This window comes from Leucopleurus acutus (assembly GCF_964270905.1).
Source record: "Leucopleurus acutus genome assembly, chromosome: 2".
Taxonomy (NCBI): Eukaryota; Metazoa; Chordata; class Mammalia; order Artiodactyla; family Delphinidae; genus Leucopleurus; species Leucopleurus acutus.
Window position 1 is genome coordinate 59202549 of NC_139143.1, and position 25027 is coordinate 59227575.

The 25027-nt window shown below is 37.4% G+C and overlaps 1 protein-coding gene across 2 annotated transcripts in view; it reads right to left on the reverse strand.

The window, feature by feature from the left end:
* RASAL2 (RAS protein activator like 2) overlaps positions 1-25027 on the reverse strand; it is a gene marked incomplete at both ends in the record, with an annotated part of 376959 nt that overhangs the window by 23062 nt on the left and 328870 nt on the right. For both annotated transcript variants that reach the window (XM_082834329.1, XM_082834328.1), the window contains 5 exons: positions 28-172; positions 6509-6653; positions 9152-9706; positions 10598-10696; positions 12623-12776. In XM_082834329.1, the coding sequence (XP_082690455.1) occupies positions 28-172; positions 6509-6653; positions 9152-9706; positions 10598-10696; positions 12623-12776 (1098 nt within the window). The remainder of the gene's footprint in view (positions 1-27; positions 173-6508; positions 6654-9151; positions 9707-10597; positions 10697-12622; positions 12777-25027) is intronic.

Sequence of the window (25027 nt, forward strand, 5' to 3'; positions counted from 1 at the left end):
GGGAGTGAAGCACCGACAGCAGCTCACCAGTAAGAGTTGATGATCTTGCAGAAAGCCAGCTCACAGCACATTTTCAGGTTGCTCTGATGGTCTATCAGTTCACTAGATGAACATTTGCTGGGATCCACTTCACAGTTTTCATCTGACTCATACAAAGCTTTGATGAACTCCCCTATTTCGAGAGGGAAGATGACGGACAGTATAACTATAAATAGTGTCTTCCTGAAGAGAATAAAAGAATGTAGGATTTCTGTACTAAAATGTGTAATGGGGAATTCGTTCTGATGCCTGACATGGAGGGCACAAAACACTGTTCACGAAGGGTTATTGCTCTGGAACCCAAGAGATACCACCTCCTATACGTCATGTTTATTTTCCTTACTCTGGAAGTGGAAAAACAGCACTCATTAACATCATCATCATGGTATTTACAAAAAGAATAATGAAACTACTTTAAAAAATGCTACAACTTTAAATCTTTTATCTGAAATCACAAATATATTTAAATAGCAGGAACTCATTACTTATTATAAAGCCTCTTTACCTTATGAATAATGTTGTTACTATTTTAGAAGAATAAATAACCCAAGTTTGAATGATTAGCTTACCTATGCTTTTAACTGCTAATACTGGTGCAAACACAGATTCAAGTAAGGGTCTCTAGGCTTACCTCTCCTAATGGGGATAGTCATTCAACATAGCACATAGCAGAGCATCTCTTTATATAATTTGGATGTTTTTCCAAATAAATTTAGCTTAGACGCCCTGTTCATATATCTTAGCTTCTATAGAGATATGCCCAGTATTTCCTGAAAGAGCAAATCCTTACCTTACCTGTTTATCACCTGTTTATCCTCCACCATGCACTATACCATGTATTTGTTCTGTTCTATGTTTCACACTGTTTTGTGCTTATTTGTTCACATGCCTGTCTCATCTTTAGGATGAATACCATTGAAGGTCAGGGACTGGGTTCTATTCATGTTCAAATCTCAAGCCTATTAAATAGCTTCCAAAGCATTGCAGGGGCTCAATAAATATTTGTTAGAGATGGTAGTATGTTTTTATTTTTTGTTTTTTATAGGTCTTTATGACAGAGGAGTAGAACTTTCACAGCTCCTTTCAAACCTGCTTATATTAACTGAAGTTCAGGCTAGTTATTAATAGATTTCATGAAAGTGAACAGTAATTCCTATAAAAAATTAAGTGGCAGCAGCAGTATCAAAGAGCATTTTCTATCAAAATGGTTAGTACTAGGATAAATGAAAGATTTAAAAAATAGCTGTGATACAGGATGGGAACTGATTATTTGGAAGAACAATGCTTGGAGAAGAGGAATCTAAGTGATGCACAGAAAAGAAAGTGGTGCAGAGAAAAAGTAAAGGCTTTGGAGTCAGAAAGATCTAGGGTCAAATCCTGGACCCATCACTTAACCAACTGTGGGGCCATGAGAAGTCACTTAACTAGTCTGAGTTTTGGGTGCTTTATTTGGAAAATAGCATTAATCACTCCAACCCTCTAGAGCTATGGTGAGGATCTGAAAATAGTGCATGAAAAGAAAAGTGTCTGATATGGTGCCTGGTACTTAGTAGGGGCTCCATATAATAAGTATTGTTATGTACAAACCTTGTAAATTTAGAATAACTTTTCATAGAGTGAAATAATCAAAATTGGTAAAAGCCTTTTAAAAATGTTTACCAACTCTCACAGGATTTCTATTGAACATGTTCTCAACATCACCTATGCTATGTGCTCCCACAGAATTTACCTCATTTAAAGAGTACCTGAATTTAAAAATAAGTCATCAATGTCAAATACTTCATGTAAAAATCAATCCACCTCTAAATTTATATCATTAATATTCAGCTTATACCTAGGTGAGTTATACCTATTCCAGGAGATAATAACTAATATTAATAAATAACTTGTGAATTTTGAGAGTATTTTTCTTTTATTCTTCAAGAAAAGAACCAAATAAACAACTCAAGGGTCCAGAAGTAAATTAATTATCTAAAGTTTTTTATTTTTACCTGATTATGATATATTTAAAACCCTCCAAACTTGAGAAAATTCTTTTCACTTTTGAAACTGTAACCTGGGACTTTCCTGGTGGCGCAGTGGCTAAGAATCCACCTGCCAATGCAGGAGACACAGGTTTGAGCCCTGGTCCGGGAAGATCCCACATGCCGTGGAGCAACTAAACCTGTGTGCCACAGCTACTGAGCCTACACTCTAGAGCCTGAAAGCCACAACTACTGAGCCCGTAAGCCACAACTACTGAGCCCGTGCACCTAGAGCCCATGCTTCGCAACAAGAGAAGCCACCACAATGAAAAGCCCGCGTGCCGCAAAGAAGAGTAGCCCCCCACCCCCCACTCGCCCCAAGCACAGCAATGAAGACCCAACGCAGCCAAAAATAAATAAATTAAAAAAAAAAAGAACTGTAACCTATGTCTGATAGTGTGGAAAGTACCACACTGAAAGGTGAACTTTTATAGATCTGCACCTAGAAGCTGTTTAGCCGATCACAACTTACTGAGACAGATTTAATGATCCCTTCATGTCTGCTCTCCTGCCTTTAAAAAAAAAGATCAAGGACAAAGAGGATGGGTGTTCAATATGTTGTTTAAATTTGAGTTTGTGCCTAGAATGTTCTATGGTGTGTTTCATTAACTCATTATTATCTAGCATCCAAATTTCACGTATAGAAATAAGCCACTAGGTACGGACATACTATTGCTAAAAGGAAATTTGCCTCTGCCACCAGTGGTGGAAATTAGGCCTTTTTAGAGACCTTTCTATATGTCACAGAAGATGGTGTTTCCTGTTGATCAGATGCATCAACATGCAAACTGATTTCAATGAGAAAGGTAAAAGGGGTTAACAGATGAAAGACTTAATTTAAGTCTAACTGAGGCAGAGTCTGTAAATAGTAATGCTTTTAATCAAAATAAATGAAGACTGGCTAAAAGGCAGGTAGATATTGTTTAATATGACTGGCAACTTTTAACTCAATTTTCTCTGAGAATTCTTCAGGTAGTCTGCAAATAACATCTATTTTTTTTTTTTGCCCAAAGTGTACGAAATACAACAAAACTTTAATTATTCAGAGTGCTCAGCTGTACTTATTAATTTGATTTTTTGGTTCACTGAGACTTCACTGTGAAGCCTTCTAATTTAAAACTTCTGATAGGGACTTCCCTGGTGGTGAAGTGGTTAAGAATCCACCTGCCAATGCAGGGGACATGGGTTTGAGCCCTGGCCTGGGAAGATCCCACATGCCGCGGAGCAACTAAGCCCGTGTGCCACAACTGCTGAGCCTGCGCTCTAGAGTCTCCAAGCCACAACTACTGAGCCCTCATTCCACAACTACTGAAGCGATGTGCCTAGAGCCCGTGCTCTGCAACAAGAGAAGCCACCGCAATGAGAAGCCCGCGTACCACAACGAAGACCCAGTGCAGCCAAAAATAAATAAATAAAATAAATTTATATATATTAAAAAAAAGGCTAACTAGAAATATGGGGAGTTCGATGGGGAGAAGACAGTAGAATCTCTTTCCTGAAGAAGCTTACCAATTAATTTTGTTTGTGCTCTTGGAAGCAGTAGCCATTTTCACCACCCTGGTCCTTGCTTTTGGGTTACAAATATAATAGAGATCTTTGTGGGGTTACTTGAATTTCTTCCCCTGCTCACTGAATCAATTTTCAGGTCTCATTGAGCCAATCAGCTATTTAACTATTAACTGTTCTAGGACAGTTAATAATTAACTGTAATGATTAACAAAGGACTTGTCTCTCCTTTTCACTTCAGGAATTATTTCATTTGGGAAGCCTATTTAGCACACTGATGGTAGAATATGAATATCTGATTTTTAAGAAGTAGATGGTCAACAAATATCTACACCTTTATCTCCCCAGAATAGAGAATACTGTTTGAGATGCATCATCATTGCTTTTTATAAGGCAGTGCAAATCATTAGAGCAAACCACGATATGTAATTTATGATATGACTGTACAAGCTTTTTATACGAAACTCTGATTCTGTACCTTTCCTAATGTCAATGAAAATCCATTTTCACTAGTCTTCTTTTAAATTCCTATTAGATCTTAAACTAAAGCACATGACTTAGAGAAAAGAAATAAATATGAAGATAGGAAGCAGGAGAAGAAAAAATGTACTTCTCCAAAGTAGGAATTAACTGCTACTACAGTGAGTCCAGCATAGGTAAACACAACGGTCCTGTTTCTTGAGCAGTCATTCACTTTTTAGCCTGTGCAACCTGGCTCCTGTGCTCCTGAGAGCAGTCCCAGCCATCACGAGTCATCAAAATGCAATAGCCATGTTTTCTTTTTAATCTTTACTTTCCTCAATCTCTGACTCTATTGATACTTTTTTCCTCTTGGTGTCTAAGACACAGTATTTTCCTTCTTTTTTTTGCACGTGTGCATGCATGCTTCCTCTCTCTTTGACCACTTCCCTGATTCCTCTGCTTCCTTCTACACCATAAACCAGGTGCACTGTTAGATCTGTCTTTGGCCCTATCCTCTTCCTGCTCCTGTAATCTTGTAGTTTCATTGATTCCCTCCACATGGGTAACTTAGTCCTAAATTTTCACCAGCCAGCTAGACAGATGTCTTGGGATTTCCTACCTAGAACCCCTGGGATTTCCTACTTGAACTTCAAGTTGAATACATGTAAAGTGAAAATATCATTTCTCATTCTTTCAAGCCTACTACTTTTATGTTCTCATTCTGTTAAGAATCTCATCATCCTTCTTGTCACTCAGGAAGGCCCCAAATTCACTGTAATATTTGATCTCCTCCTCCACCACGCCCTGCCCCATTCTCACAAACTGAAAAGTTGCCAAGTCCTATTAGCTCAACTTCTTTAATATTTCTTAGATCCAACTTTTCTCTTACTCTTGGCGATTACCTCATTCACAGTCTTGTTATTTCTTGCCTTCCTTATTATAATGGCTTCTTAACTGCTCTCTGCGTTCAGCTGCTTTCTTCACCAACCCATTTAAATCACTCTGTTAAACTGATTCTATTAAAAACACCCTGCTCAAAACTTCCAGTCGTTCACCAGTGATTACTGTAAAATCTACACTCCTCAGCCAGGCAGTCAAGGCCCTCAACTAATTGGTTCTAGTTATTTGTCTAATCATTTTTGTTGTTGTTGACTTGTCTTTTTCACTTTATTTTCCAGCTAACTGGCTATATTCCAAACATGCCTGGTTCTCTGGTACCTCGATACCTTTTTGTTCATGAGGTTCTTTCCCCTATGTTAATCCCTGCCATTTCCCTTGTCCAATCTCTGCTTTTATAAACCTTGCTAAACTTCGAGCTACACACACACATCATAAATGTCACAAGGGAAATTTTATAATTCCATCAGGTATAATCAATTTCTTTAATTATTTGAAAAGGCACAGGATTCTCTTTCTCTTTTTGGTTATAGGGATATCCTTATCTTTCTTATCTATCTATATTGTAAGCTCTCTAAGGGCAAACATTTATCCATTCATTCATACCTTATTGTCTATTCTTGATAGTCTCATGTGACTGCTGAGCACTTGAAATTTGGCTAGTGCAAACTGAACGTGTAATAAATATAAAATGCACACAATTTCAAGAGTTAGGATGAAAAAAGTAAAATAGTTCATTAATAATTCTTATATTGATAACATATTAAATAATATTTGGATATACTGGGTTAAATAAAATGTTATCAAAATTAAATTTACCTGTTTCTCTTTACCGTTTTTACACTGTGACTGCTAGAAAATTTAAATTACTCACATGTGACTCACACTATGTTTCTTTAGGACGGTGCTGCTCTACATTCTATATGAAGTACTGGGGATATGGGGATAAAAAAAATGACACTGTTCTTCAAGGAACTCATGTCTGTTTTATCAGAATGTATATCAAAGTGTCGAGCACAGTGCCTTACTCCAGTGGTTAACACCTGAATTTCACGACCAAATATGGAGCTGCAAGTGGGTGGCCTAGTCATTAAGAACTACTGATTGGACAAATATTAGTTGTGAAAAATTCTGTAGGTCTGGAAGGCAGAAATTGGGAGTTATGGGAATTGGAAGGAGTTTCTCCATTTTTGATGCATAATAACAAATGCTAACACTTTCAAGACTTAGGTAATGTATTTATATCATGATATAAATACCCAACACTTTGGGGGAGACAAGTCAACTAGAAATGACATCTCATTACTAACATTACTGTGTATCTCAGAATCTCAGGGACTTGAGGGCATGGGGGTAGCTGCCTATGCTGATGAACTTTCTCTTTCGGTACATAGTGTAAGAAATCAATCTGCTGTTCCTCCCCTGCTGAGTATTGCAGAGACTTCTTACAGCTGAAACTCCAACTTTTACACTTTAATCAGCTAGAATCAGATAACATGCAGAATTTGAGTTCCATTTGGTTGTTTCATGAGGTCTAAAAATCAAAAGGGAAAGAAAACAGATGTTTTTCTTCTCCATACCCAATGCATCATGAAGATACTGTTGTCCCACCAACTTGAGGTATTCCTCAATGGATTTGGTGGCAATGGTGTTCTCTCTGAAGATCAAGACATCATGCTCTCCACAACGATCCACCTCAGACATCACCAAGTCAGTCAGAAAATCCTGGTAGAATAATGTTCAGTTAGGCAGAAAGCAACTGAATAAATAATATACATTAGGAGAGACTGATGAAATATCAAACATCCTGGGAATGCTGCTTTAAAACTAAAGCTACCAGATTCATTTGAAAGAAAAAAGTCAGTCAGGATAAAATTTTAGGTGTCACCAATCCTAAGTTAAAAATTCCTTCAAAGGTTTTTCATCGCACTTTTGATATAGACTGTAGTTCTGAATGTGGCCTGCAAGTCTCTATATTTTCTGCTTTCTGTCTATCTTCCCAGCCTCATCTCATACCATTCTCTCTGTATTGCTCCAGTCTCAAGGGCCTTTTTTTTTCGGTAGGTCCTTGAATACATCAAGCCCTTTCTAATAACAATGTTGTCTATTCACCACAGAGCTTTCTGCAAATGCTGTTCTCAGTTCTGCTTCACTCCCACCCTTGCTCAGCCCTCACTGCTATGGAGTTAATTCCTCAGATCCTTTGGATTTTAGTTTGCACATCTTTCTTCAGTGAAGCCTTCTCTTACCAACACTGCCCCTGAACTCCACTAGTCAGGTCCCCTTAATACACATTCTCACAGCACAATATAACTTTTTAAAAATCTGCACTTTTCGCAGTAATCACACATTTCCGTAATTATTTGATTAACATCTGTTTTCCCCAGAAGACTGTGAGTCCCATGAGACCAAAGACAGTGTCTATTTTTATTCACCTCTATATTTCCAGCATTTAACTGCTTCTGACACATATTAGGCATTCAATATATAATTGTTACAAATTGGTCTATAGTATCAACATGACATTTCTTGAACTAAACATCTGAACTCATTTTCTAGGCTGATTATATTTGTTTGTATGTATGTATGTATGTATCCCCATCCATCCATCCATCCATCCATCCATCCATCCATCCATCCATCCATCCATCCATCCATTCATCTATCCATCCATCCAACCATCCATAGCAAACGAAGGCATAAGGAGAAATAAAGCCCTTAAGAAACAACTGCTTCATTTCTCATCAGTCTAAGGAACTTGATTTAAAGTTCATTGTTTACTGTTCAATTTGAAAACATCCTGTATTTTGAATGTTATATATTCACTGGATATTTCAAAGTTGTTGATTTACTTTTATTTTAAAATTAAGCATTTTAAACATGAACGGGATTTATTCCAGGGTAGATCAACACTGTAAAAGAGTCGTAGACTTAGGAGTCACTACTAAAACTCTTGTGCTAAGGGTCAGGAAGAAACTTGGGGGTGATGGTAACATTCTGTATCTTGACTGCTGTGGTTTCCACGGGTGCATAATCTGTCAAAACTCACTGAGTTTTTCACTTTAAATGGGTATAGTTTATGATATGTAAATTGTACCTCAATAAAGCTGTTAAAAAATCCTACATATATCCTTGAACCTTGAGCAAATGAAGAACAGAAAGAACATATCCATACAATTTCAAAGATGAGACTCAAAATTTCAATGACACATTTTTAACACCAGAAAGCTCAAAATTATTATTAGTAAATTCAACCACCAAAATGATAATCAGTAGGAAGGCAGTTAAATAAGGGACTAAATATTGAATATTTGATATATTCTGATTTGTATCAAGAAATTTTAAAAACGCTTTATTTTATTGTTCAGTTCTACATAAATTATTCTAGCTGTGAACTCCTCTAGATCTAAAATACAATTTTACCATGACCAATTTGCATATAATATAATGGAGATTTAGCCTAGTTAAGTGAATATGCCTCACAGAGGTGATAATTACCACAGTTCAGGCTGATCAAAGACTCTATCAATTGTTACATCTGAAACTAACACATTGTAAATCAACTATACTCCAATAAAAATTAAAAAAAAGATTCTATCATTTGTTTAGTGTTCTTTATACAATTAGTATATTTCTTTCTTTTATCTTCCTGAACTTTTACTTCTATCCAGCATGAATTGAGATAAGGTTATCATGAGACAGCTAACAATTAAATAACATCCCTTGGTATTTTAATTCCAAATTTAGATGTTAATCTCATGAAGACTCTTGTTAATGACCAGCATGTTTCTGGAATACCTCCTTCTGTGACTAGCTGGGTACAGTCATGAGTTAATCTTAATTTAAAATATAGTGAGGAATAAAACCATCATACAATGCACTCCAGAACTAAAGATAAATAATCTTGAACATATTGTGGGATTATCCACCAATCCTACCATTTATTTTGTCAGACAATAAAGAGCTAGCTGCGGTATCTCTATTTCATGCAAATAAACTTTAAATAAATACTTGTTAGTCTCCATTTTACTTCTTTACTTTTATAATCTCCACTAATAAGTGGATCTAAGAACCACTAATAGGTTTCCTTCCTAATTCTTTTTTTTTTTGACCAATAGCAAAGCATATATCTCTAATTTGAATCTCCACAGTAAACATGTGTTTTTTCTTCATAAAAGGTAGGGAAGAGATTTTGGGTAACGCAACCCTCCTTTTCCACTTACCTTGGCTCTGCCTGTACTTTGAAGAATGTGCACTAAGGCACAGGCCAACTCTTCTTTATTTCTCACACTAATTACTGGTTCAAGAACAGAACACAACATGGTGTAGTTGCTGGTGACAAATTCTGCAAATTCTTTGTATTGCTCCATAGGCAGAATGGTGATAGTTTGGAAACGTGATTTAATCCGAATAGAAGGTCCTCCTGTCTTTCCTTTGTTGGGTGTAGGTGTACTCACTGGGTACCACTTTTCTACAAATTGGCGACCAGTCACACTGGCAGTAGGGATATTGACTAGCCCTACGTAATTATTCTTGTCTTTTTTTTTCTTTTTTTCCACATCTTTATAAATGTGAACTGTGATGCTATGAAGAGGTGGAAGGCTGTAGAACTCAAAATGTTCACCCCAGAAAATATTGTCTGCTTTGGTCTTGCTGGTTGTACGAGCAAAGAGGGTATCATCAAGGCACAGTTCACAGAAATATTTCTTTTTAGGGGCAAGGTCCTTGGCTTCAATAATCCATAAACGGAGAACGTTTTCGGCTCGTCTGCAATTGTCCTATAAAGAAGTAACAAAGTTGTGTTTGAGAGTTGAAATCCCAGAAAGATAACATTTTCCTCTTAAAGTAGGTGATGCTATGTACTTCATTAAGGGCAGTCAAAAAATAATGAAGGGGATTGCTACCTCATTGTTCAAGATAATAGAAAGCTCTTAGAGAGCCACATACATTTTATTTTACTTGGGTTAAAAAAATATCATCCTGTAAGTTCTCATATAGCCAGTCTTGTGGCAACTGAATTAGCTTTCTGCAAATAAAACAGAGATAAGTAAGTAATTAAGAAACTTGTGTTCTAGTCCCATTTCTGTCGTGTACTAGCTTCTCACTTGGTCAAGTGACTTAACGTCTCTGAGTCCTCTTATCTAGGGGTCCCCAAACCCAAGGCCACGGACTGGTACTGGTCCGTGGCTTGTTAGGAACTGGGCCACACAGCAGGAGGTGAGCCAGTGGGCGAGCGAGCGAAGCTTCCTCTGTATTTACAGCCGCTCCTCATCGCTCACACAACAGCCTGAACTCCGCCTCCTATCAGCATTATGGTGAGTTGTATAATTATTTCACTATATATTACAATGTAATAATAGAAATACAGTACACAATAAATATAATGCACTTTAATCATCCCAAACCACCCCCCGCCCCCCACCGTCCGTGGAAAAATTGTCTTCCATGAGACTGGTCCCTGGTGCCAAAAAGGTTGGGGACCGCTGCTCTTATCCACACTGGTAAAATCATGATACTATCTGTAAGAAGATTATTTTGAGCATAAAAGGACAAAACGTATATGTGTTTAAAAGTTCTATAAAATTTAAGGTATTATTACTCTATTTACCTTCAATCAACTTACTGCTTATAGAGTTATACATTTTTTGGACATTCAAAGCCACTATTACCTTATTTGGTTGAACTGTCCTGCGAAGGTTTTCCATCCACTTATCTCTCTCTGAAGCAGAGTTACAGCTGAAGCATTTACTTCCACTTAAGTAGGTAACCTTCAACATAAAGATTAGAGATAAGGAAAAGGAAATGCAGGGCTTGGGGTCTCTATCTTCCTAGTTGTATCATGAAAGATTTAGAGATATGCTATGAACCCATATTATACTACATGGTAACCAAAATTATATTTGCTGGTTTTATGATATCTATATGTACATCCACATTCACTTTTTGTTTTGTTATCTAGTTAGCATCTACTAGAATGCAGGTATGAAGACAAAGGCCATTGAGAATTCAGCTCAGGAACCTAAAACTGGCCTACAGTTCAGAAAGAACAAAACTAAAAATCTTTAATTAAACTTAAACCTTTAAAACTTACCTGCAAATAAATATGCTCAATTCTGAGTTAATAAAAATAACTAAAAAGGGAAGAAGGTCTCTAAAACAGCTTATTTCTTGGGACTGCCTTCATTATGTTACAGAAGGTTACTACGTGAAACTGAAAAGAGTTACCAGTATTGAATTACTTTGGAACCCATTTCTCTTCTACTAGGCAACCAGTCTGATTGCCAATCATCTAATTAGGTTAGCCTGATGATTATTATCAATGTCCTTTAAAAATGAAGCATGTTGTCTCTATGCCTAGAACCTAACACCTGGCAGGGCATACAATCCGTTGAACTGAGTTCTACAAATATGGCAAAGTTCAAGTGACTTTTATACAAAAGAACACCAATAAATGACCTGTCCAAATTGCTAAAGTGGTTCACATATTAACTCAATCTCAGATTATAACCTAGTGAATCAGATCAGATGTTACATTCTGTCTAATATGGTAGCTATTAACCACATGTGGCTAGTGAGCATGTGAAATACTAGTCCAAACTGAGATGTACTGTAAGTGTAAAATATACATCAGGTTTTGAAGATTCAGTTTTTAAAAAAAGAATGTAGAAAGTTTCATTGATAATTTTTAGTTCCATGTTAGAAGTGGTAGGATTTGGGTTTAATAAAATTTAAAATTACACATGTGGCTTGCACTGTATTTCTGTTGGATAGTGCAGGTCCATAAGAAAAGGTATAAAACATCTTTCAACTTCTACAATATCTAACATAGGACTCATCACTAATAACTTTGTAAGTTTGTGCTCATTAATTAAATCATAACACTAACAAGTATATGGATGGTTTTGAAATTAAATTTGCAAATGGCCAATTGGCCATTTACTTTGGGAGGGGGAAATTACCTTATAAAAGGTGATGATGATAATTTTCTGGTGAAGGGCAATTTGTTCACTGAAGAAATTAGGCACCTGCAATGTGCCAGGGACTGGGCTAAGTGCTGGGGATTACAAAGATAGATAAGACATGGTCCCAGATCTTGAACTGCCCATGTTTTAGTTAGAAAAATTATGGTTTTAGTCAATTTCCTCAAAAGGATCATTAAAATTGGGGGGTTTGGCTTTCAGGAGAAAAATAATAACGTATTGTGTGATATCTTTATCAATACTAAAAAATTAAAATACTAACAATAAGTTATTATTAATCTTGTGACCTCTGCTGAGAATGCACTAAGAACCCATTTATTTATTTATTTATTTTAAATTGGGGTATAGTTGTTTTACAATGTTGTGTTAGTTTCTGCTGTACAGCGAAGTGAATCAGCTATATGTATACATATATCCTCTCTTTTTTTGATTTCCTTCCCATTTAGGTCACCACAGAGCATTGAGTAGAAGAACTCATTTATTTTGAAAGCAGACAAGCCCGAAAGGAATGAGAAGCCATCATTAATAACTTTAATCACCAGCATAATCAGATTAGCAGATTTCCAATTTTTCCCCTGCAAGTAGGTAATTTTCAGCAACTGAAAACCAGTTAAGATGATCAAATCATCAATACAGTAATGCGATCATAGGAATACTGGATAGAAAAATCTCTTTGTTGTCTAACTACTCTTCCTTTTTCCTACACTTTTCTACCTCAAAGCAGAAGTCTTGTCCAAGGATGCTGCTATGGAGTGGCTTCACTGATACGGGCTCCCCTCTACCAAGATCCAGACATTCCACTGCACTGCATGGGCTCAGCAGGGATTCATGGGAACGTGACTCTTTTAGTTTAGGCAGCCCACGAGACCTAAAAGTAGAAAGAGATATTTATGGTAGTGTAATTACTTGGCCAACAAGAAAATAAAGGTCAAATGCAATGGAGGCTTAACCAAATGTATAAATGCCTAAGAGGAAAATAAATGAGCAAATTAACAGTTAATCTGTAACAATAATAATAGGACCATATTCATGTGGCACAGATAAGCCACATACATATTTGTGTCTGTGTGTACACACTTACTTTTTTCAACAAAACACAAAAATGTACTATAATTTTACTAGTCTCAAGGGAGCTTGAAGCTCCACCACAGACACTGTTTTTATCCACATTCCTGTGTTGGAGATGGAGAAATATATATCATCTAAGGTTATCTTACACATTTTTTTATGCAAAGGTGTTATCAAAAGACATATCGTTTCTTTTACTTTTTTTTTTCCCCATGCTATAGCTTTATCCTCTATTATCAGTGACAAAATAGCAGTGACTGAACCCTCATTCTGTTTCCTTCTGCTTTGGCAGAATAAACATACATACACAAACCCAGAATCAAAGCCAAACTTTTCAGCACAAGACCCTGCTTTTCCAAAGGTCTGATTTCCATCTCTATATGGAATTCTTTTCTGGCAAGCTTTTGGTTCTATCTATGCTTTACTGTACAAATATGAATAAAGAGTAAAATGCCTTGAAGAAACTTCCCACCCTCAAAAGAAATGTTCAAACTAGAAGAACAGACCTTTGTCAACACTGTTCAGGTATTCTGGTTGATTCTGTCCCCTAGTTGTTTAAAAAGGAATGCGGGGAAGCATGACTCTTGTCACTACAGGAGCTAGTACTTCACTGCCTTCCCCTTGGAAGAATCAATGAAGCCAAACAATATAAAACACAATATTCTTGAATCCAGAACTGGGTAGCTATGCAGTTTTACTCAATAATTATAGTATTTATTGACTGAAACACCCAGAGTTAAATACATATATTTCAAGCAGAAGTACCTAGTAATGGGGATAAAAAGAAATGCCTTGTGGAAAGACATTTGTTTTTGTAAAACACATTAAATAAGCAGCTTCATTCATTTCCTTGAAATAACCATGTTAACTTAAAAAGGAACCAAAATACTTAATGCCAGAGTAGCTTTCAGTTAAATTATAAAGTAATGAGATATAGGAGACTAGCACGAAAGGCTGCTCTTTCCCTTCTGTTTCCATTCTAACACTGTTTAATCAAACTCCATACAGTAAAAAACATCTTAAGCAATAGGACCTTAGTCCATTCTTCTTTCCACACACAAAAATGTGTGTTCTAATGTTCAGCAATCTTTTTATGGTCAAAAATTCAATAATTATATTTACCATTGATAATACAAAGGATGCACAAAAGCCACCTAATGTTTTGTACCTAAAAATATAACAATGTAATGGCTCCACATTTATTTCCTTTTGTTCTACTGGATAAGACAATGACATGTTATATACTGTCAACAGAGCATATCAACTATAAATAACTAAATGCAAAAACAAATTTTAATGTAATTACCATACAAACTTTCCCAATATGCTTCATAGGAAGCCTGGTTGAGGCAACAGGATACTGTAATCTTTTCTAAATACATGAAACAACAGTTCCAGCCCGTTTTTCCCAGGAGGAGTTGCTTGTAGGGGAAAAGGCTATCCTGCTCTGGGAGTGAGTCTCTCAACAGGGAAGATGAAGGCATATTTAAAATAGGAGGTACAAAATAAGGCTTACTTTTTTGTTTTAAATTCTTTAGGAAAATATTCTAAAACATAAATTAATTTTATCTCAAACCAAATAAATGTCTACCTACATGAAGCAACTGTACAGCCATCTTGCAGTGCACCCCAAAATCATAGCGGTGCCACATGTCATGGTACAGCAAATCACTTTCTGAACTACATCTCAGAAAACAACTCTGTTTAGAAGACAAGAACCAATAGAAGATGGTTTCCCCTGCTGCCTTTAGTTACTGATAACATCTCTGGATAAATGTTTTCCAGGTGTAATTTCAAGTCTTCAGTAGAAGCAGAACAGAAACACATATTACAGAACATGAAGTCATCTTCCAAATAGGCTGCAGGACAGGTAATATTCTTCTTCTCTTCCTCAGGCTGCATCCAGCCCCTCAGGTAACAGAAACAAGGTTCCTGGGCTCTAGGCTGGGCCTGTTGCCATGGTGCTACACCTATAAGGAGATTAGAGCCAAAGGCAGCTGGGAGAAGCTGCAGCTTGAAGGACTCAAGGAGCATGCTCTGCAAATGTAACCATTTTAAGACAGAAAGGAAAGAAAAGCGAGGCTCCACCCATTTCCATGAACAATTTTGGAGTCAAAAGCTGTAGGAAAAAAACTGAGGCAACTCTGGGGGTGGAGGAGAATCTCTTAACTGTGCTAGAGAACGAAGCTGCGAAGCTTTAGATGTTTCCTAGATGATCCCCAGCCCGCTACTAAAAGGTATTTGCCACATCCCACCTTGCAAGTACAATCTTTCTCTCACATCCGTTTTATTTCCTTTGCAGTTCTTATCCTAGTTTAATGTTTCTAGGTACTATTTTCATTAACTTATCTGAGTTACATTTTTTTTTCTTTTGGAGAGAGTTGGATAATTTTATTCACTGTATTTCCAGTGCTGAACAAATGTCATTTTGACATTTGTTGATATCTGTTTATGGCTGTATCTGGAAGGTTTAACTTCCAAATACAGCCATAAACAGATATCATAACCAAGCCACCTGGAATTAGAATTCAAAATTCTTCCTGGTTACAGAAATTTCAGCTGTTAATATGTATAGTTCAGGGTCTCCTATTGTTCAGCATTTATGTATGTTTGTGTGTATATACACACCTACGCCCATGAACTGAACACCAAAGTTGCTAATATGTGCAACATTGCTAATGAATAAATAAGCAAGCCCTTCCTGTATTGGGAAGAAAGTGTCTTGGAGAAGACAGAAGTAATTCCCAGAGAAGCAGGATTACAGTAAACAGGAAGATCAAGCAGCCTGGGAGTGGCAGCGGTGGGGAGGCATTATCTGTGCAAATATTTCTATATAATAGCATTAGTAAGCCCAAGTCCCCTCTAAGCATGTTTACCTCCTCCTGTACCTTCCTATGAGTTGATTTTTCTTAGATTTGCTAATTAGAGTTTTAGCAGCTCTGTATGGCACTACAGTTTACTTCTCTAATGGAAAGCGGAATGTGGATTTATTGAGAGAAAAACAGGAGTTTAAAACGACGCTTCCCAGTCCAATCTGACAATGGCCATCAAGGAACCTAACCTCAAAAGTGGACGTTGTGAATCCCTTGATTACTGGTTCTCTTCCCAACCCCTGCACCCCTACTCCCCAACCCCCATCATCCCAAACACCATGGAATAATTCAGGGCTCAATGTGATAGTTAAGGGTTAAAAATCTAATTGCTTTGCTGATGAAGATTACCTGCTGCTTCTGACCTATTTAAGAGAGAAACTACAAGGCAGGAATAGCTTTCTATTACCCACTACAGTGAATTAATATTATATTGCTTTAACCCACATCACTATCTGAAATCAATCTTACAAGACAAAAGTGAAGGGGTTGGGGGTGAGGAGCCAAAACACACACCACTGGATTCACTGAAGAAAAACAGGAGTCAAAGAACTCTGATTAGTGCAATGTTAAGTAAAACAGCTGGATTTTTCCCAGCTCAACCATCCAATTTTTTAAAAAGCATACTTCCCCCAAAGCACCAGTGGTGCTTGGATGTGCTAGCTCAATCTGCCACATCTTTACAGATTCAGTTCCAAATGTGGGAAACTTTTAATTAAAAATATAACTGAAAAAAATGCTTATTGCCACACAAAATCCTGTACTCCAGTGCAGGTGAATTTCTGCTTGGCGTGGCAAGTTATGATTCTAGACTGCTTTGCTGAGTTCTTGGAAAGACAGCTCAGCCATAAACTGAGTACAGCAATATACGTTTGTATTCACCAGTATGTGTTCCTAAGGCACTTTACCTTGTTTGAAAATTTCCCAGGTAGAAATTAATAATATTCAGTATCCTAATACTCTACCAATAAACTTACAAAGGATCTAATCAGTTTCTTAAAAGTTGCATCTGAGCTTTCACTTTGGGAAAAAGGCAGCTTTACTTGCTCCCCAGATTTTATTGTTTTTCAACCTCGTATCTGTGAAACTATCCAACTGATGTTTTCTGTTTGAAAGAGCAGATCCTTTCCTATAGTACTGAATATAAAGCTTTTCCTACCTGGATTAAAAAAAAAAAGAAAAGAAAGAAATTAGAGCTCATTCATCAGAGTTCTGCTTGTGTGCTAAAAAAAAATGTGCCCCCGAGGATCCTGACAGCCCTAGCTGCACTGATTTACCTGTTGCAGTTAAAGCCAGTCCCTACTGCTTATACTACTCACTGGTTTACTTAAAAAAATACCATACAACCACTCACACAAAAAGCTATTATGGGGCTTCCCTGGTGGCGCAGTGGTTGAGAGTCCGCCTGCCGATGCAGGGGACACGGGTTCGTGCCCCGGTCCAGGAAGATCCCACATGCTGCGGAGCTGCTGGGCCCGTGAGCCATGGCCGCTGAGCCTGCGCGTCCGGAGCCTGTGCTCCGCAACAGGAGAGGCCACAACAGTGAGAGGCCCGCGTACCGCAAAAAAAAAAAAAAAAAAAAAAAATGCTATTATGAAAACGTAACATGTACTGCTGATCTTCCTTCTCTCTGTTCTCAGCCTCTGTTCTGACAGGATAGTCTAATGAACCCAGCTGCTAATGGTAAAGAATGATGTTTGTCAGTCTGAGTTTTCACTTAAACTCATGGTAAGGAAATTTATCATCACGGTCAAAAACGACATTCAACCTATTTTTGGTACATATACATGTATACAGACAATTAAGACAAGCACAGAATGAAGACAAGATTATAAATATTAAAACATGTTCTGAAGGGCAGAAAACTCAACCAGCCTCCAATATGACAGGCACTAGGGAACAATCTCCTTACAGAAACTGTACCATATTGTAACACACCTTTTTTTGTTCTTAAATTGCAAATGGAATAAAATCTACTAGTGCCTATTAAACAAATTCAATGTAAACACAACTATACTGAATTAAAAAAAAAAACCATGAAACTAAACCAAACCACACTCATAAACCACTCAATTAACATACTTACTAGTGTAAGAGTGAGTGGAAAGATTAGGTTTTTTTTTTTTCTGAATTTAGGCTTTCAGCCTCATCGTTACCGTAAAATTAAGTATGGGTGAAAAGAGGGTAAGCAAGTTAGAGAGAATTCCCTGGTGGTCCAGTGGTTAAGACTCTGTGCTTTCACTGCCAAGGGAATGGGTTCAATTCCTGGTCAGGGAACTAAGATCCCACAAGCCGTGCCGCGAGGCCAAAAAAAAGAAGTTAGACACGGATGAAGTTCAATGACACTTACTTCTAATCATCCCTAAATTCATGACTATTTGCTTTCCCATTAGTTTCAGCCATTATTTGGTTGAATAAATGAATATATGTATGAATCCATCTATCCATTCAATAGTTACTTTGTGTACATTATGTGCCAGGCACTATACTAGATACCGACGCAAGGAAACAAAGGTGAAGAAGAAAGACAAGGTCCTTGTACTCACACACAGTTTATAATCTAGTGAGTTAAAAATCTATTATAATACAATGGGATAAGATCTAGGAAAAAGGATGCAATAGTGGCTCTGTGGGCACTTAGTAGGGGTCCTGGATCTTCAGCTGGGGATTCAAAGAAAGTTTCTTGGAGTTAAAAGTAATGTGAAGTTGTGAACTAAAGGATGGAGTGGAATTAGCTCTATGAGGATGTGGAGGTACTGAGCATTCTAGAGGGAATGGCCAGCATGTGAGAAGGCCTGTAGTGAGAACATACAAATCTGGGGTGTTTGAGGAACTGAAAAGAATTCAGCAGTGTGGCTCTGGTGCAGTGTGGATGTGTGTTGGGGCTGAGAGAAGAGGCATGGGGAATAATGAGGCTTGAGAGATACCATGATGGGACCCGTAGTAACGTGGGTGTTCCAATTTGATCACAAGGCCAGTGGATGGACATAGAAAGGTTGTGGGTGGTGGAAGGTGAATGACATGATCAGATGTGTGCCTTGGCAAGAGTATACTTTGGCTAAAAAGTGGAGAAAGAGAGGGGTACACAGAGGAGAGAGAAATAATGAAAGACTTAGAGACTGGTTCATAGGTTATGATAGTAACCTGAGTAAAGATCACAAACTAGATCAGCAGAAATACAGAAGTGGATGGATTTGGGGGTAATTAGGCAGTAAATAGGCCTTAATGACTGCAATGCTGGAGGCATCAGGGAGAGGGTAGAGTCAAGGTTGAGCCACTGGGTAGAAAGATGGTAATGTCCTTTACAGAGATGGGAAGTGAGGGGCAATGTTGGTTGAACGAAGGGGGGAAATAAAATCAAGTTTAGTACAAGTTTGAGGTTCCTATGGGAGTAGATGTTTGCCGCAGACTGAATGTCTCACCCCAAAATGTATGTTGAAATGCTAACCTCCAATGTGATTGTATCAGGAAGTGTGACCTTTGGGAGGTGATCAGGTCAGGGGGGTGGAGCCCTCGTGAAGGGGATTAGTGCCTTTATAAAATACACCCCAAAGAGATCCATCACCCATTCCCCCATCTGAGGACACAGAGAAAAGGAAGCCTTTTGAACCAAGAAGCAGGTTCCTACCACACACTGAATCTGCCAGAACCTTGATCTTGGACTTCCTAGCCTCCAGGACTGTGAGAAATAAATTTCTGTTGATTATAAGCTATCTAGTCTATGATGTTTTATTACTGTAGTCTCAACAGACTAAGACAATGTGAATACTGAAATAGAACATGTAGACTGAGAAATGCTAACATTTAAATCTACAAAACTGACAGAAGAGACTGAAGAATCTGAAAGACAGAAGGAAAACCAGGAGACTCAAGTATCATAAAAGCCCAGGGAAGAGAACTCTTAAAAGGATGGTTGTCCATTACTGTAGAAGATAGAGTGTGTTAAAATATTAACAGTAGCCACTGGGTATATGAACTGAGAGATAATTGGAGATAACTGTAGCAGTTTCAGTGAAATGATGAGGACAAAAATGAGACTCCAGACAGTTGAGAAAATGAATGGGATATGAGAAAGTGGAGACTAACTCATAAAGTCTGATGGTGAAGGGGTGACAACTGGGAAACAGCTACAGGGAGGCATGAGGTTGAAATGGGGTTGAAGGAGGTATTCTCTAATTATTTTTTCCCCTTAAATAATAAAGTAATAAATGCTTTCGGTAATAAATGCCAAGAGCTCAGAAGGACAGAAGGTGAAAAATAAGGGTACCTCCCTCAATCTCCTACGGAAAATACTATTAATGATTTTTGTGACCCCTCCAGAAATTTTTTGTACACAGACAACCAAATATTATACATATACATATATGTGTGTGTATGTGTGTGTGTGTATGTATGTATACACATACAAATGAGATTCTACCATACTTTTTTTCCTTAAGAGTATATTTTGGAATTTTGTCTACACTGGAACATATAGATATAAATTGCCGCTTTTTAATGATCACTCTGAATTCCCTTATATGGGTCTATAGAAGTTTAATCAATCCTTGATGACCATCTAAGTCTCTTTTCTTTTCTCTTTTTTTTTGGTGATCACCACCAAGGTTCAAAAAGTATCTTAGTACATATACGAAGCACATGTGCACGTATTCATGCTTTAAATTTCCAGGTGTGAAACTGCTAGATCAAAGGGCACATACATTTAAAGTTTTGATATTGCTAATTTATCCTCCATAATAGATGGCATCAATTTAAAGTCCTACCAATAGTGCATGTTTCTATATACTATCACCAAAATGAGATATGGCTACACTTCAAACATCTTTGCCAGTATAATTGGTAAAAAAGGGTATTTCATTTCTATACTATTGCTTTAGTATGAATTTCTTTAGTTATGAGGTTGAGAACATTTAAACATGTATATTGGCAATCTCAGTTCTCTTTTCTGTGAATTATGAACTGTTATTTCATGTTCTTAAACCATTTTTCTAATTGTTTAACAACTGATATGTATTGATAAATATTACGTAAATTAAGTAAATTAGTACTTTTTCTGTCATATTTGTAATTATTTTCCCCAGTTTATGCTTAGAAAAGGTTCTTCCATTCCAAGAGCATAAGAAATCCAGCTATATTTTCTTTTACTGATTCTATTTTAATTTTTCATCCAAACCACTTGGATTTGGAGGGAAGGGAAGATGATAGGAGCATAGTAGGGAGTTTGCTTTATATTTTACCAAATCGTGAAAATATAATGACCATAAATTGACTCACTGATTATTACTGCATAGTATTCTACTCTTATTAAGAGTTGTTGTTTGGGGCTTCCCTGGTGGCACAGTGGTTGAGAGTCCGCCTGCTGTTGCAGGGGACACGGGTTCGTGCCCCAGTCCGGGAAGATCCCACATGCCGCGGAGTGGCTGGGTCCGTGAGCCATGGCCGCTGAGCCTGCGTGTCCGGAGCCTGTGCTCTGCAATGGGAGAGGCCACAACAGTGAGAGGCCCGCGTACGGGAAAAAAAAAAAAAAGTTGTTTGAATATGTTTGTGTGTATATATATGTGTATGCATGACTTTTCCGTTTGATCTTTCCTTCTTTCTCAATCATTTTCTCAGCAGGTTAGGCTTCCTATCAACACATGCAACAAAGAGGATAATGGAAAAGGCAATCAACTTGGACTCAAAAGCCCTACGTATTCATGTCAGCTCAAATCACTCACTAGCCATGTGATGTGGAACAAATAATTTATTCCTTCTAAACCTTAGTTATCTCATTTGTAAAATGTGGATAATGATTTCTGTTCCTATACCTCCCACAGTTATTGTGAAAATCAAACACAATCATCTATGATTTTACAAATATCTCATAAACTACAGTACCATACAAATGGGACTATCATTGCAAACATAGTTTTTCAAAGTGATATGACAAGCATTAGTTCATTTTATGTAAACTATTAGGTTAGGATAGCTATTCTCAAATATATTCCTTGCTGGAAGAATATGAAGATAGAAGGTATAAATGTATGGAAATAATTTTTTTCTATTAAGATAAAGCATTCTAATGAATTTAAAATGCTATCATGACATAATTAGAAACTTCAATTGTATTTTAGTTCACAAAACTAAGGGCTCCTTAACTGGTCCATATCAGTAAACACTGGTAAGGGAAACTATAATCTAGTTTCAATTAATCAATACAGCTAGGCTGTATTGATTAATTAATGGCCTGGAATCCAATAATTTCTGAGAAGTTGTCATTCTATCCAAGTACACCAGAGTGAAGGAGATTCTTCACCTCTATTATCTGGAATTTGTTTGGATTCTTCCCTTTTGTTTCAGGCCAAGAAATTAAGTTCCTTAATAGGACAGGCAGGTGGTAGGGGGTGGGGATACAAAGATTGTACACTTGCGGAGCTTCCCATCTGCTGCAGTAAGCAGAAACATGAAAAGATAAATTCAATAGAAAGCAGTCAGTCCTATAATAAGGTGTATACAGTTGGCCATGGGTGGGTAGGGTATATGGGGCAGATGCTTAGTCTAGAATGATGCACAGGAAGAACAAGGAAAAGAAGTCAGGGAGCATATGACTCCTGACTTGGGTACTGCTGCATATCAAAGGACACGGTGTAGGAATAGGATATGGTATTTGGGATAGAGAGGGCAGCAAGATTAAAAGTAGAGAAATATGAAAGAGTTTAGTAAGTAAATGATGGACTTCTGGTAGGAGTGGTAGGAGATAATGCTGAGAGTTAGGGAATGGACAGAGCCATGTTCCATTTTGTATGTTATGCTCAAGACTGTAGATTAGTGAAAGTATTATATACATATGTGATGAGATATTAAAATTGAAGTTTCAAATTGAGACTCTAAGGTAAAACAGGTGCATGCCGCAGTGAAGTACCAAACTGTAGAATCTACAAAGGAAATGTTTTGGAACCTATTCCATTACCTTGAACCTTTCAGTCAGAGCAGGACTATAAAAAGTGGTGACAGTATGGAGAAGGGAAAGGATTTTGTGAGAGATAATTTTTGGAGAAAGCTGTGAGGCTCATCCCTCCCATCCCCCCCTCCCCCCAACACACACAAGGGATATTGGTAGGGAATGCCTACAAGGTGGAGTTTGATTTTATCTGGGAAATCTAGAGGATGAGAAATGACTAACTGTTGGTAGCACAGCCCAAGTTGATACTTTTGGATTAGGCTGCACTCCTAGAGGTTTGTCAGGGCAAAGGATGTGTGAATATTTCCTGTAGACCAGAGGACTGGAAGGGTGAAGACTAGACAGCAAAAATTCCTTCCTAGAAACTGTGGAAGGAGTTGCAAGTGAACACCTAGAATAGAAATGTACCCAGGAAACTCAAAAGAACCATAGATGAGAGTTCCTCAAAGATGAGACATTTCTGAAGAATTCTTCAAAGTACCTCATGATAGAAGAGTCAGCTTTAAACATCTGCCAGACTCAGAGAGCATTATGGAAGGCTAAGATAGTACTAAAACTTTTCTTATTACCTTTCCCCTCCTTTCTGTCTCTCCCCTTGCCCCAAATCTGGAGGGCACCTAAAACCACGGGTAGTTAAGCTGGATGCGAAGAGTAGATGCGAAGAGAGAAGTAAGTAGTTTATAATACTCCCTTCTCCAAAAGCAGACTGTCTGCAATTGGCTTGGTTGGGCTAAGTATGAAGTTTTGATTACTATCTCGAAGTGAACACCAATAGGCTCGGAGTCAACACCTTTGATTTAGAGTAACCATGGATTAGCTACATGGATCATAGACCTAAATATAAAAGCTAAAAATCATAAAACTTCTAAAAGAAAACAGGTGAAAATGTCTTGGGACATACACACACACACACACAAAACCCATAAAGATTGCTGGTGGGAATGTAAAATTGTACAGGTACTCTGGAAAATAGTTTGGCAGTTTCCTCTAAACCTAAACAAGTACTTATCATACAACCCAGCAATTGCACGCTTGCGTATTTACTGCAGAGAAGTGAAAACTTATGTGTACACAACTGTTCACAGCAGTTTATTCCTAATAGCTAAAAATCAGAAACCAGTGTTCTCCAGTAGGTGATTGGTTAACAAATTTTGATACATCCATAAAATGGAATACTACTCAGCAATAACAAGAAACACACTATTGACAGATGCAACAATTTGGAGGGATTTCAAGGGCATTTTATTTAGTGAAAGAAAAAGCCAATCTTAAATGGTTATACACTATATGATTCCATTTATATAACATTCTTGAAATAACAAAACCATAGAGGTAGAAAACAAAAAGTGGTTGCTAGGGGACAGGGATGGGTGTGGGGAGGTGGGTATGACTGTAAAGAGTAGCAGAGGGATTCTTTTCTGGTAATGGAATAATTCTGTATCTTGATCGTGGTGGTGGTTATACAAATCTATACATAGGATTAAATTGCATAGAATTATAAACACACACAAATGAGTGCACATAAAAATTGGTGAAAAATAAAATCTGTAGTCTAGTTAACAGTATTGTACCAATGTCAATTACCTGGTTTTGATATTACACTACAGTTATAAGATATCACTATTGGGGGAAGTGCTTGCAAGACTCTACAACTTCTTGTGAGTATACAAATTAAAAAAAAAGAGAGTTAAAAAATTAGTTCTAATTAGGAGAAACTCAAGAAGCTGAGTATATACACCCTACAAATGAACACTACACTTATTCTTAGGTATCCTCCTGACAAAGAATAAGCGGACTACTTTAAAACCATGCTTTGTCAGTGAGCCTCAGAATCGAAGACATTACTGCAAAGGTTTTTACTTGAAGAACGTTTGAAGGAGTTGAGAAAATTCTATTCCATGTGCTTATCTTTACCTCAAGACTTGGTAAATTTAAGTAGCACTTCCAGAGTAAGGTTGGCAACCTGACAGGCATTCGAAATCCTGGAATGCCTGACAATCCTGTATAACCACGGGTTTTCAGTATTTCCTAGTTTTTCAAACTTTTCAAAGTGCATTTCAATATAAGGCAGAAATAAGGCAGAGTCTTCTCCTGTCCCAACACCCTTCCACATGACATGGCTTTAATGTGAAAATGCTGCCAATATTGATTCTAGGAAATCACTTTACTGGCTTTTATCTGATTAGATGGCTTTGGAACAATGATGATTTTGTGACATCCTATTGATTTTGCCTCTAAAAT